Below are 13911 nucleotides of genomic sequence, written 5' to 3'. Positions count from 1 at the left end.
ATGCTGATAAAGTCAGGTTTTTTTTAAGTCCGTACTTTGACAAAACCGCTATAGAGCATGATCTGGCAGTTGGTCATTTTCCTCTTTGGGATGTGTAAACCACACACTAGAAAATGTCATCAAGGCAATTTCACTGGTCAGAGGGCTCATCTCGGGGAAGTTGGCTGGTTCTCATAGGAGAGTCCCAGGGCAGCTCAGGAGATGGGCGAGTCAGAGAGAGCTGTGAGGTACATGACTGCAACCCGGAGGTCCCCTCTTCCAGCTGCACCGCCCTGGGCGATGCCACGGGAAAAGGGTGAGGAGTCCCACCGCCTTGCTGCCACTTGGCCGTCTTGCCCGATACCATCATTCGTTTCTGGTAAACGGGCTGGGAGGCAGAGGTGCCCACAGCTGACGCTTGCCCCCATGTTTCCCGTAGTGGATCAGGAGCATCACTTCCAAGACAAGTATTTATTTTATCGATTTCTGGATGATGAGCACGAGGACGCCCCTTTGCCTACGGAGGAGGAAAAGAAGGAGTGCGACGAGGAGCTGCAGGACACCATGCTGCTGCTGTCGCAGATGGGCCCGGACGCCCACATGAGGATGGTCCTCCGCAAACCGTGAGTGAGAGCCCCTAGCTGGTCGTTGGGGCCGCCCTGTGCGAGGCTCGCCCCTGCATGGAGGGAAATGCGGCTGACTTCAGAAGTCCTGGCCTGACTTCACCCGGGGCCAAAGGAGAGGCTACAGAGGGGCGACGCAGCGGTGTTTGCCTCCCGTTACATTCTGCTATGTTGAGCCAGATAGTTCCATTTCCCTTATTGCATGAGTTAAAACTCTGGAGACTGTTAGCAGTTGGCTCAGGATGTCAAAACGGAGTCCACGTATTAAACCACCTTTGGTCCATGACAAACAGAAACTGCTCTGCTTCTGTGCCAGACTGGGGCAGCCCCCTTCTTTCTAATGCAGTAGGACAGAGGATGTCAGAACTGCAGCTTCATGCCAGTTCTCCTAGGCCACATTCATTCATTCAGCACATTCTTCTGCCCCATGCAGAGCCTTCTCCCCTTAGCTTGAAGACACGTTCTTTTTTAAAAAATTGAAGTAGAGTTGATTTACAATATTGTGTCAGTTTCTGGCACACAACAAAGTGATGCAGTTCTATATATTTTTTCAGATTATTTTCATTATAGGTTATTGCAAGATATTGGCTATAGTTCCCTGTGCTATAGAGTTAATTCTGTTGTTTATCTATATATAGCAGTTGCCATCTATTAGTCCCAAACTCCTAATTTATCCTCCCCCCCTCACTTTCCCCTTTGGTAATCATAAATTTGCTTTCTATGTCCGTGAGTCTTTCTGTTTTATATATAGATTCATTGGCATTACTTTTTAGATTCAGCATATAAGGGACACCATACAACATTTGTCTCTGCCTACCTTACTTAGTATGAAAATCTCTAGGTCCATCTATGTTTCATTCTTTTTATGGCTGAGTGATAGTCCGTTGTATCAATATATACGTACCACCTCTTTATCCATTTATCTGGTGATGGGCATTTAGTTTGCCTGAATGTCTTGGCTATTGTAAATAGTGCTGTGATGCACATAGGGGTATACATATCTTTTAGAATCAGGGTTTTCATCTTAAAGACACAAGAGGACACCACTGAGCTCTCAACTCTTCAGGGCCTCCATTCGTTTGGTGAGGCGCTGCCTCCCATCCAGCTCAGTGGAAACCTACCTGAGCATCAGTAGCAACCTGCTCGCTAAAGTTGAGGACCCTCAAGTGTTTAATCAGATCAATCCAGAAAGACTCTGTTGAGCCCTTCCTCTGTTCCAGTCAGTTGCTCAGTCGTGTCTGACTCTTTGTGACACTACGGGCTGTAGCACACCAGGCTTCCCTGTCCGTCACCAACTCCTGGAGCTTGCTCAATCTCGGGTCCATTGAGTCAGTGATGCCATCCAACCATCTCATCCTCTGTCATCCCCTTTTCCTCCTGCCTTCAATCCTTCCCAGCATCAGGGTCTTTTCCAGTGAGTCAGTTCTTTGTATCAGATGGCCAAAGTATTGGAGCTTCAGCATCAGTCCTTCCAATGAATATTCAGGACTGATTTCCTTTAGGATGGACTGCTTGGGTCTCCTTGCAGGGCAAGGGACTCACAAGAGTCTTCTCCAGCACCACAGTTCAAAAGCATCAGTTCTTCGAGGCTCAGCTGTTTGGGACACTCCACGATCCCTGTGGGGCACACGAAGAAGCATGTGCCTCAGTTCTAGCCTCAGGGAAACCTTCTCACTAAAGGGTGGCTTGGCACATGGTCTTGCAACCACTGCACACAGGGTTTATGTATTTCTGCTGGAAATGAAATCCCACTCCACCCGGCAACTGGTGCCAGCCAGCTGTGGGTGTCGACTCTGAGTCACTGGCTTGGCCAACCTCCATTTATCAGTGGGTCTTGACAGAAGCATTGCACTTTAACACATCTCCTGTGTCCTTCAGACCAGCTTCCTGGTGTGGGCCCCACCTCCGAACAGCCTCTCACTGCACGCTCCTTCCCCAGGATTCTTCCCTTTCCCTTGCCCTTACTCTGAGCTGCAAGGAGGCTCTTCAGCATAGCTCATTTTTTGTCACAACTTTCTCTTAGTTGCACACCATGTATTTCAGAGGCCTTCCCTCGACCCAATTAGCATCATCATCCTTAACTCCACAACCATGGTTCTCAGTTCCTTTAGCTTCAAAACCCTCTCTTCAAACAAAAATTTTGCTGGAAAATCCAAAATTACCAAACAGAAAAGCCAGAGCTTCGCTGATCTCATCATGAGTGGTACTCAAGAAACCTGACCAGCGACTGATGTTCTCTGAGCCCTGAAGGACCATGAGGTGGGGCAGTGGGGGTGGGGGGGTGGAGAGACGGGAGAATCCCCTGGATTTGGGGAACTTAGATGACGGCCCTCACGCTACACTGTGCTCTTGCCCTTAGACGCTTCTCTTCCCTCTTCCCTGTGGTCCGTGTCTCACCGTCCCTTGTTTACCTCCGCTTCATGTCCTGGCTCCAACCCTTCTTGCTGCCACCTTCATTCAAGCCCATATCACACAGTGGTTCTGAAACAGATGCAGGCCAGCCCCGAGGGGCAGGCATCAGAAATCGTGGGAGGGGGTTTTGTTGCCACACTGCTGGCATTTGCTGGGCAGTAGCAGGACCTAGGGATGTTGAACACACTCCACTACCTAGAACCCTACAAAATAAGAAGCTGCCCTGAACAGAAAGCCTCTGTTGAGAAACGTTATTGTGAACTGAGTTTCTTAAAGGCGAAGGCATAGCTCATTTTACTTCATTCATTTAGTCGTTTAACCAATATTTATTGAACATCTGTTTTGTCCTAGATACCATGTTAGTTGCGAAGGCTGCAGCATTAAACTAGAGGGTCTCACCCCCAGCCTGAAGCTTTCTATCTAGGGCAGGAGCCAGACCATTAACAACTAGTTTTGCAAATAATCATTTAATAACAGTTGCATTGCATGCTACAAAGGAAAATGTAGTGTACATCAATAGAACATGATCTGAAGAGCGAAACTGAACTTGATGTGGAAGTTAGAAAAGGGCATATCCCAAGCTCTCCGCCTTACACCAAGCAGACTATCAGCAAGCCTTTGCTGAGTGATTGAATGAATAAATGAACATAAAGCCCCAGCTCTGATGTTCCCTCAGCTCTCAGTTGCTTCAAGGGAGACAGAAGTGCCATTCAATTCATGTATATTTTTGAGCATCTGCCAAAGAGGTTTTTTGAAAGTAGTGAAATGGTTCCTGCCCTTGGAGAGTTTGTCATCCCGTGGAATGTGCGTGCTAACAGCATGGTAAGTCGCTTGCGTTGCGTCTGACTCTGCGACCCCATGGACTGTAGCCCCCCAGGCTCCTCTATCCATGGGATTCTCCAGACAAGAACACTGGAGTAGGTTGCCATACACTTCTCCAAGGGATCTTGCTGACCCAGGGACTGAACCCATGTTTCTTCTGCCTCCAGTATTGGCAGAAGAGGGGTCTTTGCCACTAGCGCCACCTGGTGGGGATTAGGCACTCCCAAATTAGATTTGGATGCCACAAACATACTGAGCGCCGGCTGTGTGGAAGACAGCATGCTAGGGATATTTGTGCCAATTGTTTGATTCACCCTTGCAAGAGCCTGAGGGCTGATGTCATGAGTGTCCCTTAGAAAGAGTAGCCTGTATTTCTTTTCCTTCCATACAGCACTAACTCAGAGATCCTTCAGAGAAAGTTACATTACACAGTTTGGACTTTTCCAGCCCATCTCTGGCTGTAGAGTACAGGTTTCACCAGTATCCCAAGATACATCATCTTGGGTGCCCTTAGGATTGTCCCATCTTTTCAGGCTTTATGAAACTTCGAAGATTGGAATTAAACTGCTGGTTCTTCTTGTGCCTCAGTATTATTAGCTTTTATTTCTTTGCGAAAGACTATCCCTAATAGATGGAAAAGTGAAGAAGGAATCTAATTTTATGAGACAGACTTCTGACTCTACACACAGACACACAAACCATTTTTTATCAGATAATAACCTTTGAAACTTCTACTGTACTTTAAGTGGAAAGAAAATAAGCTGAGTTCATCAAGAATTACTGCTGTCTCTGCTGTCCTTGCAGAGAACAGCTGAGCCCTTTGCTCCTAGGAACTTGATGGTATACTCGCTGGTCCTGAAAATGTTGACTTTTGACTGCCCAAACTGCCAAGTCACTAGGAAATGTGGAGGCATGAGCTGTATTGGTTCCATGTTGACTGGTGCTGCTGCTGCTGCTGCTGCTAAGTCACTTCAGTCGTGTCCGACTCTGTGCAACCCCATAGATGGCAGCCCATCAGGCTCCCCCGTCCCTGGGATTCTCCAGGCAAGAACACTGGAGTGGGTTGCCATTTCCTTCTCCAATGCATGAAAGTGAAAAGTGAAAGGGAAGTTGCTCAGTCATGTCTGACTCCTAGCAGCCCCATGGACTGCAGCCTACCAGGCTCCTCCATCCATGAGATTTTCCAGGCAAGAGCACTGGAGTGGGGTGCAATTGCCTTCAGGACCCCCCAATATTGTAACTCAGCACAGCTGCATTTTATAATAGTCACCACTGCCCGGGAGGTTACAGAACTCTGATAATTACTGGGAAAGAAATAACACAATATTCTTTGATGAGAAGATTACTTTGAGAATTTGATTGTATAATGAAGATGTTGCTTTGAAAGGTACTTCCTATTGTTCTGAATCTGAGACTCGCTAGCAAAAAAAAAAAAAAGTGTCACTTGTTTTGACAGGCTACTTAGAAAAATTCTCTGTTTATTACATTAACTGCGGCATTTTAACTGTCAAACTATGAAAGAATGTTCTGTAGTTTAAAAAACAGAATAGAGCTTCAGGGGGAATTTTTGGCACACTCTTGTTGCTATTGGTATTGAAAAAAAAAAAACATATATTCTGAATGCGAAATTAGCTTTTTATGTGGTGGCAGGCAGAGTGACTCACAATGCCCACCCGGCCTCACAGGTGCAGACCTGGGTGGCTTTCGGGGGCAAGTGCTGTACAACAGTAACAGTTTGATGGCGCTGTTGTTGCAGCTTCCAGACAGGGCCAACAAACCTAAAATGAGCTTCTGGAGCTTATTGTTTTGATTTTGCTTTGTTTATAAGTCTAAAAACAAGAGGGTACCCTACAGCAAATAGATACAGTAGAGACCCTTACCAGCAGAAGCATATATTCTGGCTACCTTTGAGCAAGTACTATGGAGAAGGGACTGGACAAAGAGATGTGGAGTGAGCAGGTAAACAGAATGTTATAAGCTTGAGGCCAGCTGGACAAAGAGAGGCTTCAAGGAGACAAAGAAGGCTCTTGCCATACAAGGCTCCCAACTTCCTCTTCCGAGTAAAGTGAGACCTAGTTCTCCACTGTTTAGAAACTGTCTATCAGAAAACAGCCTACAGGCAGGAGGCAAAAGAAGTGGATGCCATTTCCCGAATCTAATTCTAGGTCTGTCTGAAATTTTGAAATTCCCTAAAAGCCTAGAAGCTTGTCAATTGGGCCTGAGCAGAAGGGGGAAAAAATGAAATTATATATATGTATATATATTTGAATTTTATATGTATTTTATAAATTATATATAAATTTATATGTAGTCAGTCACTCCAGTCATGTCCAACTCTTTGCAATCCTAGGGACTGTGGCCTGTCAGGTTCCTCTGTCCCCGGAATTCTCCAGGCAAGAATACTGGAGTGGGTTGCCATGCCCTCCTCCAGGGGATCTTCCTGACCCAGGGATCAAACCTGTGTCTCTTAAGTCTCCTGCGTTGCCAGGCAGATTCTTTACCGCTGAGCCACTAGGGAAGCCCATGTAAATTTATATTTGTTGCTTTTTGTTCAGTCGCTCAGTTGTGTCTGACTCTTTGCAGTCCCACTGACTGCAGCACACCAGGCTTCCCTGCCCTTCACCATCTCCTGGAGCTCGCCCAAACCCAGGTTCATTGAGTCAGTGATGCCATATCGTCTTGTCCTCTGTCGTCTCCATCTCCTCCTACCTTCAATCTTTCCCAGCACTGGGGTCTTTTCTAATGAGTTGGCTCTTCATATCAGGTGACCAAAGTATTGGAGCTTCAGCTTCAACATCAGTCCTTCCAGTGAATATTCAGGATTTATCTCCTTTATGATTGACTGGTTTGATCTCCTAGCAGTCCAAGGGACTCAAGAGTCTTCTCCAACACCACAGTTCAAAAACATCAGTTCTTCGGCCCTCACCCTTCTTTATGATCCAACTTTCACATCCATACACGACTACTGGGAAAACTGTAGCTTTGTCTATACTGACCTTTGTCGGCAGAGTAATGTCTCTGCTTTATAATATGCCATCTAGGTTTGTCATAACTTTTCTTCCAAAAAACATCAGTTCTTCAGCATTCAGCCTTCTTTATGATCCAACTCTCACATCCATACATAACTACGGGGAAAACTATAGCTTTGTCTGTATGGACCTTTGTTGGCAGAGTAATGTCTCTGCTTTATAATATGCTGTCTAGGTTTGTCATAGCTTTTCTTCCAAGGAGCAAGCATCTTTTAATTTCATGGCTGCAATCACCAGGAAATATATACAAATATATATATATATTTATATAAATTATATATGTATATTTGAATTGCTGGCAGGTTCTGGAGTCCACCAAATGGTCAGAAACTCATAATCTTAAGTTCATTTATTTCATGTGCTTGAGTAATATTTTCTAACATATACTGTGGGGCATAAGATTGAAAGGAAACAATTTAAGATAATCAAATGATATGAGAAAATACCAGAAGGAAGAGAGTTGTTTAGACAGCCACCACCTGCTGTTCCACACATGTGCTCTAGAGGGCACGCGAGAGATTGTGAATTTTCTCTTCATTAGCAGAGCCTGTTTTAATAGTCTTTACCTGCCCAAGCTGTTTTTGGAGGGTGTGATATTTGAAATCCTGATAGTTATAGGACAATTTGTTTCTTCAGTGGGACCCAGATTAGCAAGCCTAAAACCATTAGTGCTTAGGCTTGTGATTTCTGCTGGGATATGCCAAGAGAATGTTCAGAGTGAAAAAAATTCCATCCTTAGATGCAAACCAAATGAAAACAGAAGCATGACTAAAAGCTGATCTTTAGGAAATAAAAAAATTCACTATGGAGCCTTTTCCTTCACCGCATGATGAACTTTGCTTTTGTTTTTCCTGAAAAGACAGCTGTGCCCTAAGGGTAAGTTTGTGGAATTTACCAGAATAAATGACTGCATTAAGTGGGCTGTTTCTAGAGTTTAGATTTGCCTTCCCCCTATGAAAGCAGTTTACTCCTTGTACCTCATGTTTACATGCCCAAGAACCAACCTATGGATTGATGCTATTAGGACCCAGATTTGGGAGAGAAAAAGATGGATATAGCTGCCGTTTACAGTTTAGGCATCATTATTAGATTACCTCAAGATTGTTATGCCTTTTTAATGTTCAAGTTGATCTGTTCATTGCATAGAAAATTTGGAAAGTACTCAAAAGAGTCAAAGAAGAATAAATAACACCTGCCAATCACATCTTCCAGAGATTATTATCATTAACATGTTGGTACCTATCCCTTGATTATTCTTCAGTTCCTAACGTTTTACACTTAATAATATAGCATGGCATTCTCCATGCTATAAAGGTGGGGCTTTTAATAGGTGCCTAGTAGTCTATCCTTTGAATACTCCTTAGTGCGATCAGTTTGTCGCTGTTGGGTGTTTAGGTTGATTCTCAAACCCTTTCTTTTTAACCACAGCAGAAAATAAGAAGTTCCCTTCTTCCTAGAACAAAGAAAGCATTCCTAGCCTAGCAGGGGTGCAGGGGTGGGTGGGGCCAGAAAAATGTCAGGAAAGTTCCAGTAAGGAACCAAAGGTGTGCCCCAGAGCAGGCATGTGGGTAATTGTGGCTGGAGAGTTAGGCCGAGGTCAGGTTGAAGCGGGTCTGCTTCACTGTGTGTCTTGTGTGTTTTTTTATAGCCATATGGAGCACCGTTGACTAGCTTAAAGGGAGGTGTGGCATGGCCAGCTTTGCAGTAGGTAGGTTTCTCTGCTATCTGTAGAGAATGGATTGGAGGGCCCGAGACTAAAGGTTGAATGCCGGATACTGAGCTTTTTGAGAGGAGAATTAATGGCATTTTGAGAATTTAATGACAACTTTTGAGATACATGCATTTGACCTAAGAGTCTGCTAAATAAAGTGAAAGTTACACTAAGCACAAAAGCCCTGGATTCTGGTCTTACCAAGTTACCAGTAAGTCCCCCAACATCTTCAGATTACAAGTCTCTTAAATTATAACATGAGTTTAATACCTGCTTACTCTCATCCCCTGGAGAAGGAAATGGCAACCCATTCCAGTATTCTTGCCTGGAGAATCCCATGGACAGAGGAGCCTGGCAGACTACAGTTTGTGGGATCAAAAGAGTCAGACACGACCTAGTGCTATCTTTCTTACTCTTTCCCAGTTTCACAAGGGATTGTAAACGAATAAACAAATACAATAGTATTTAATTATAGCCAATGTTTATTGAGCACATGTATGCTAGGCACTGTGCTCAACAATTGTCTGATTCTATTCTTTCAACAGCTCTTTGAGGTAGTTATCAATATTATCCCCATTTTATGAATAAGAAAGTGAGGCTTATGTTAAATCACTTGTTTATCCTGAAAGAGGGGGACTCGGATTTGGTCCAGGTCTTTCTGACTCGAGTCTGTGTTCTCTTCTGCAGTCTACCACCTGTCCCAGGCCAAAAAGGCTTCAAAACGGTCTCTTGGCTTTGTTCTTTGAGCATTGTTGAGGAAACATGTCATGGAAATCTGATTTTAAAATCGTTACTACAGACTAGTCTCAGTTCATTAAATGATGACTATATAGATCTATGCTATGCTATCCTTAGTTGCTCAGCCCAACTCTTTGTGAACCCATGGACTGTAATCCACCAGGCTCCTCTGTCCATGGGTTTCTCCAGGCCAGAATACTGGAGTGGGTTGCCATGCCCTCCTCCAGGGAATCTTTCCAACCCAGGGATCGAACCCAGGTCTCTTGCACTGCAGGTGGACTCTTTACCATCTAAGCCACCAGGGAAGCCCAGATAGACCTGAATGAAGTTCAGATATATCATCTACTGTAGAAAAAATTCATGTCAACACACGTCAGGATCACAGACAAAACATAATAGTTAAATATGTTTTGCACTATACCTTTTATATATAGTGACATTTACATCCCCTCTTGGAACCTCAGACTAACTGTGCGAACAGAGTAGTGCTAATGTTATTACCCACAATTTACAGATGGGGAAACTGAGCTTAGTGGATTCTGAGTGTCTTCTTCATCACGCAGTAGTATATGTAGCTAAACCAGGGACAGAGCCCAAGTCTGCTTACTCCAAATCCAATTTTATTCTTTTTTTTTTCATGAGTAATAGTATTTCATCTCTAACAGATAGCCTCAAGTTCTTTTCTGGTGGATTTACTGAACAAGCAGTGGAATGCAAAGAAATATCTTTCTGTCCCTGATTCATGAAAAATTAATTTTTATAAAGGAAAAATAATATACCCACATAACATTTCCTCAAAAAATGTTTGCATTTTCTACCTGATATATATGTCTCATACACAAATGCAGGTAGCTATAACTATCTGCTTCCATCCAAATTTGTTTTTCTCAACTTGCTGCTTAGGTATTTTAAAGGAAAATATTTGTGGCTGTACCTTTGAAAAGGTTTAATGGTACAATTCTATTGTGCTCTGATAGTAAATGCTTTTGCTGGGAGAATTTATGGCATATTTAGCTTCTGAACTTGAAAAACTTCAAATCACAAATGTCCCCAAACACTTAGGCCTCAGAGGCACTGAATTATGGAACCTTTACCCCATGTCCTGATGGGGATGACCTCATTTCTCCCAAATATTCTCGAGGCTTTTACCCTTAACAGCAGTTCTAAACTGCATTCATTTCTGACTTCACAAAGAAGGGAAGAATCCCCATGTACCCAGGGTTTGCAGTCAGAACTAGAGAATGTCTAATCGTATCTGATAAGCTTAAAAGGGAAAAATAAGATGGCAGAGGAGTAGGTGGATGTGGAGTACATCTCTTTCCACGGATATGGCAGGAATACACCTTCAGATACAGAGATGCTTGCAGAACTCCAGCTGAGAGCAGACCAGAGTACCTGACCACTGGAAAAGAATATGCAGAACCACGCGAAACTCGAGAGCAGGCCCTGAGCCTTTGGAGTGGGAGCACTGACTCTAAGACCCTAGACTACCAGAGAACTAACCCTAGGAAGGATCAAATGGTAAGAACTTCGACGAAGGAAACCACTTGAATATAAGACCAGGCATCACCCAACCACCAGAAGCACTCTGCAGGACGCCTCATCCAAACAGCAAGCAAAATACAAACAAAAATACAAACTCAGTCATCAGCAGACAGGATTATCACTTCACTCAGCCCTGCCCATCAGAGGGGAAAAAAAAAAACTCAGCACAAACCTCACCCTATATGAAACTTACACAAACCACTGGACCAACCAGTGGGCAGAAACCAAAAGGAAGAAAGAATTCAGCCTTGAAACCTGGGAAGAGGAGACCTCAAACACAATAAGTTTTTTAAAAAATGATGAAAAGGCAGAGAAATACTGCACAAATGAAGGCACAGACTAGAAACACAGAAGTCCAAATAAATGAAGAGGAAATAGGCAAACTACCTGAAAAAGAATTCAGAATAATGATAGTAAAGATGATCAAAAACTTTGAAAACAGAATGGAGAAAATGTATCTGATAAGCTTAAAATGTCCTTTTCTGGGTTGAGGATAAGGTGAGAGGGTTGTGGTGTGGCAGGGAAATGAGCCGACAGAGTCGGGGAGGATGCCTTAAACGGCCCATCACCAGGCTCTGGGAATGTCTCAAATACTTAAGAGCTAACTCTTAAGAAGCAAGTGTCCTGGGAGGTGAAGAAAAGAAACAAACACATCGTGCTGGTTTGTTAGACAAGGGGGTGGGAAACCACACCAAACTTTCCTTTAAGGGAAGTGGAAGAGTTGAATCTCAAGAAAATCTTTTAAGAGCACTGGAAAGTGCCCCATGCTTGAGAAATGAAAGCAGGAGAATCAGGTGGACTGAGGTGGAGTGTTAGCACCAAAATAAAGCATTCCAGCCCCAAGAAAAAAATAGTAAAGCATTTCCTTTATTTTGGTGCTTGACCAGGTCTTACATACTTATAACACTGACTTTTCTGGGTATTTTTCCCACGCACCAGGGAATAGGTCTACTGGGTCACAAGTCTAGAAGAACTGGGTTATTGGTCTTTCACCTGCCCAGGTTACCACTGGCCATGCCAGCGTGCCTGCTTGGTGCCTGGGTGAATCCCTCATTTTATCCACGTTCCAATAACCAAAGAGCTCTGTCTCTGACCTTGATAAATTCCTTGATAAAACTGTATTTACCAGCAGCTTCCAATATCACCTGAGCCCTTCCATCCTTTAATGTAGAAAATGCCTCTCCCTCCATCCCCATTTATTATCTTGTCTATAACTAGACGTTGCCGCCAGAATGCGTCCCCTGCAGAAACTAGGCCTTTCCCCAGCAGGATCCTACAAATCCCCATCAATGTGGCACCACGCAGGTTTGTAAAGAAGCAGGGATGCCTAATGCCTCTCCCTGTGACATCTGGAGAAGGACGAGTAAAGACCAGGTACATTCACATGCTGCCGCTCAGAGCAGCCGGAGAGCCGATTCACTTCCCTGGCCTCGCAGGTCCTCTGTGAAGGTAACATGCGAGGTCCCTCCTCCTGCTCGATCGGGGCACAGTGTTCCCTTGGCTCTTGAAAGCCAGATTGCCTTCAGCCCTGGGGACCCTTTCATGACTCTTTGAACAGGCTGGGAGCTGATTTGTGGGATCCCTTCTCCATTTTTCTTTCCTGTCTGCGCCTACAAAGACCAAAGCATGAGAGGTACTCAATGCCCCTGTCTGCCACCAGAAACCTGCTTGTAAAATGCGACTTTGTTCAGTGATGATGGTGCGGAAGTAGGTGGCGCACGTGGAGGGGAGAAGCTTTGTCTGAGGCCAGAGCAGAGAGGCCTTTTCTGAGACACCAGATGGCACAGCAGCTCTGAGCTGGCGTCCCGGCCAAGGCTCGGCCTGTTCTGTTGCTGCAGCCACAAGCTCTAGGGCCGCTGGGCTGGGGGAGGGGCTCCCATCTGACTCCCACTCACGGACACAGGAAGGTCACGCCGACTTCGGCTCCATCTGGCCTCCTCCCCGGGACCTCCCTCAACCTTCAACCCTAACAACATGTTGATGGAAACCCCTCCCAGCACACCTCTCATGAACGCTTTTGTTGCTTTGTCAGCTGTAAAGATATTCATTTAACCATTTAACCATTCATTAACGCCAGTCTCTGCTCACCTTGCCGTCCTGACTTCTCTCACCTCGTTAAAACATGTGCTGTAAACAGGACCAAAAGGAAGGTTGCTGTCTGGGCAGACCGCCCAGCGACAGTGGCCTGCCCTGTGATGACACTGACCACTGTAGACCACAGGCTTGTTGTTGTTGTTGTCCCCCCTTTCATTCAGAATGGTATTTAGGACTCAGAGACTAAACTGTCTCTAGGCTTTGTTCCATTTGGTTTCACACGTCTGGCATGGGTTTCTCCGGGGCATCCAGCAAGCCCCATGGATGTCTTTATTTCTTGGTTTTGGTTGCTGATGAATGGAGGACTAGGGGTAGAATGAGTTCCACGTGGGTCTCCTCAGATTGGCCAACAGCTCCCCCACCCCTGAAGGCAGTGGGGGCTGTGCTTCGGGACAGGCCTTGCTTTCTATGAGAGGCACATGGGGAGCAGGCAGGCTGAACCCCTCCCTCCTGTCCTCCCACCAGTTGCCAAACTCAGGAGGCTCTCCCAGGAATGGGGCCCTTCCCAGGAAGTCCCTCCTGGGAGAGCTCCCACTTCTCCCCCTCCTCTGTGTCTGGCAGGAGGGCCCAGGGCTCCGCTTCCTTCCAGGCCCCTCCTGGACATTTGTCTTGGCAGGTCTCAAGTTGGAGCCTGGGCAGCCTGCTACTCGCCGGCCCCTGCCCTATGTGGTGGGGGGGGGGGGGGCCGGGGGGGTGATGTGATGAACCCCTGGGACCTCCTCCTGCCCTTGTCTTATCAGCAGTGCTGTCTTCCTCCTGTGTGGGTTTCCTTCTGTGAGTGCAGAGCTGTGTCTGCCTCCAGGCCTCTCTCAGCCGTTCTGTCCCCATCTGCTTCCTATCAGCCAAGAATTCCCGAAACACTCCAATCTTGCCGATAGTACTATTTTGTGGTTTGTCACAGTGGCGTGACTTAATTTCAGTGCTGTTTTGGATTTTAAAACATCTTTCCTGTTATATG

General features: G+C 45.4%; 1 protein-coding gene across 11 annotated transcripts in view; it reads left to right on the top strand.

The window, feature by feature from the left end:
- The window catches only part of RAPGEF4 (Rap guanine nucleotide exchange factor 4), a 328969-nt gene that overhangs the window by 241172 nt on the left and 73886 nt on the right, over positions 1–13911 (top strand). For all 11 annotated transcript variants that reach the window (XM_069577204.1, XM_069577197.1, XM_069577198.1 and 8 more), the window contains one exon: positions 419–602. In XM_069577204.1, the coding sequence (XP_069433305.1) occupies positions 419–602 (184 nt within the window). The remainder of the gene's footprint in view (positions 1–418; positions 603–13911) is intronic.

The sequence above is a fragment of the Ovis canadensis genome, chromosome 2, assembly GCF_042477335.2.
Source record: "Ovis canadensis isolate MfBH-ARS-UI-01 breed Bighorn chromosome 2, ARS-UI_OviCan_v2, whole genome shotgun sequence".
NCBI lineage: Eukaryota > Metazoa > Chordata > Mammalia > Artiodactyla > Bovidae > Ovis > Ovis canadensis.
Note: the sequence above shows the minus strand (reverse complement) of the source record. Positions and strands in the feature narration are given on the sequence as shown.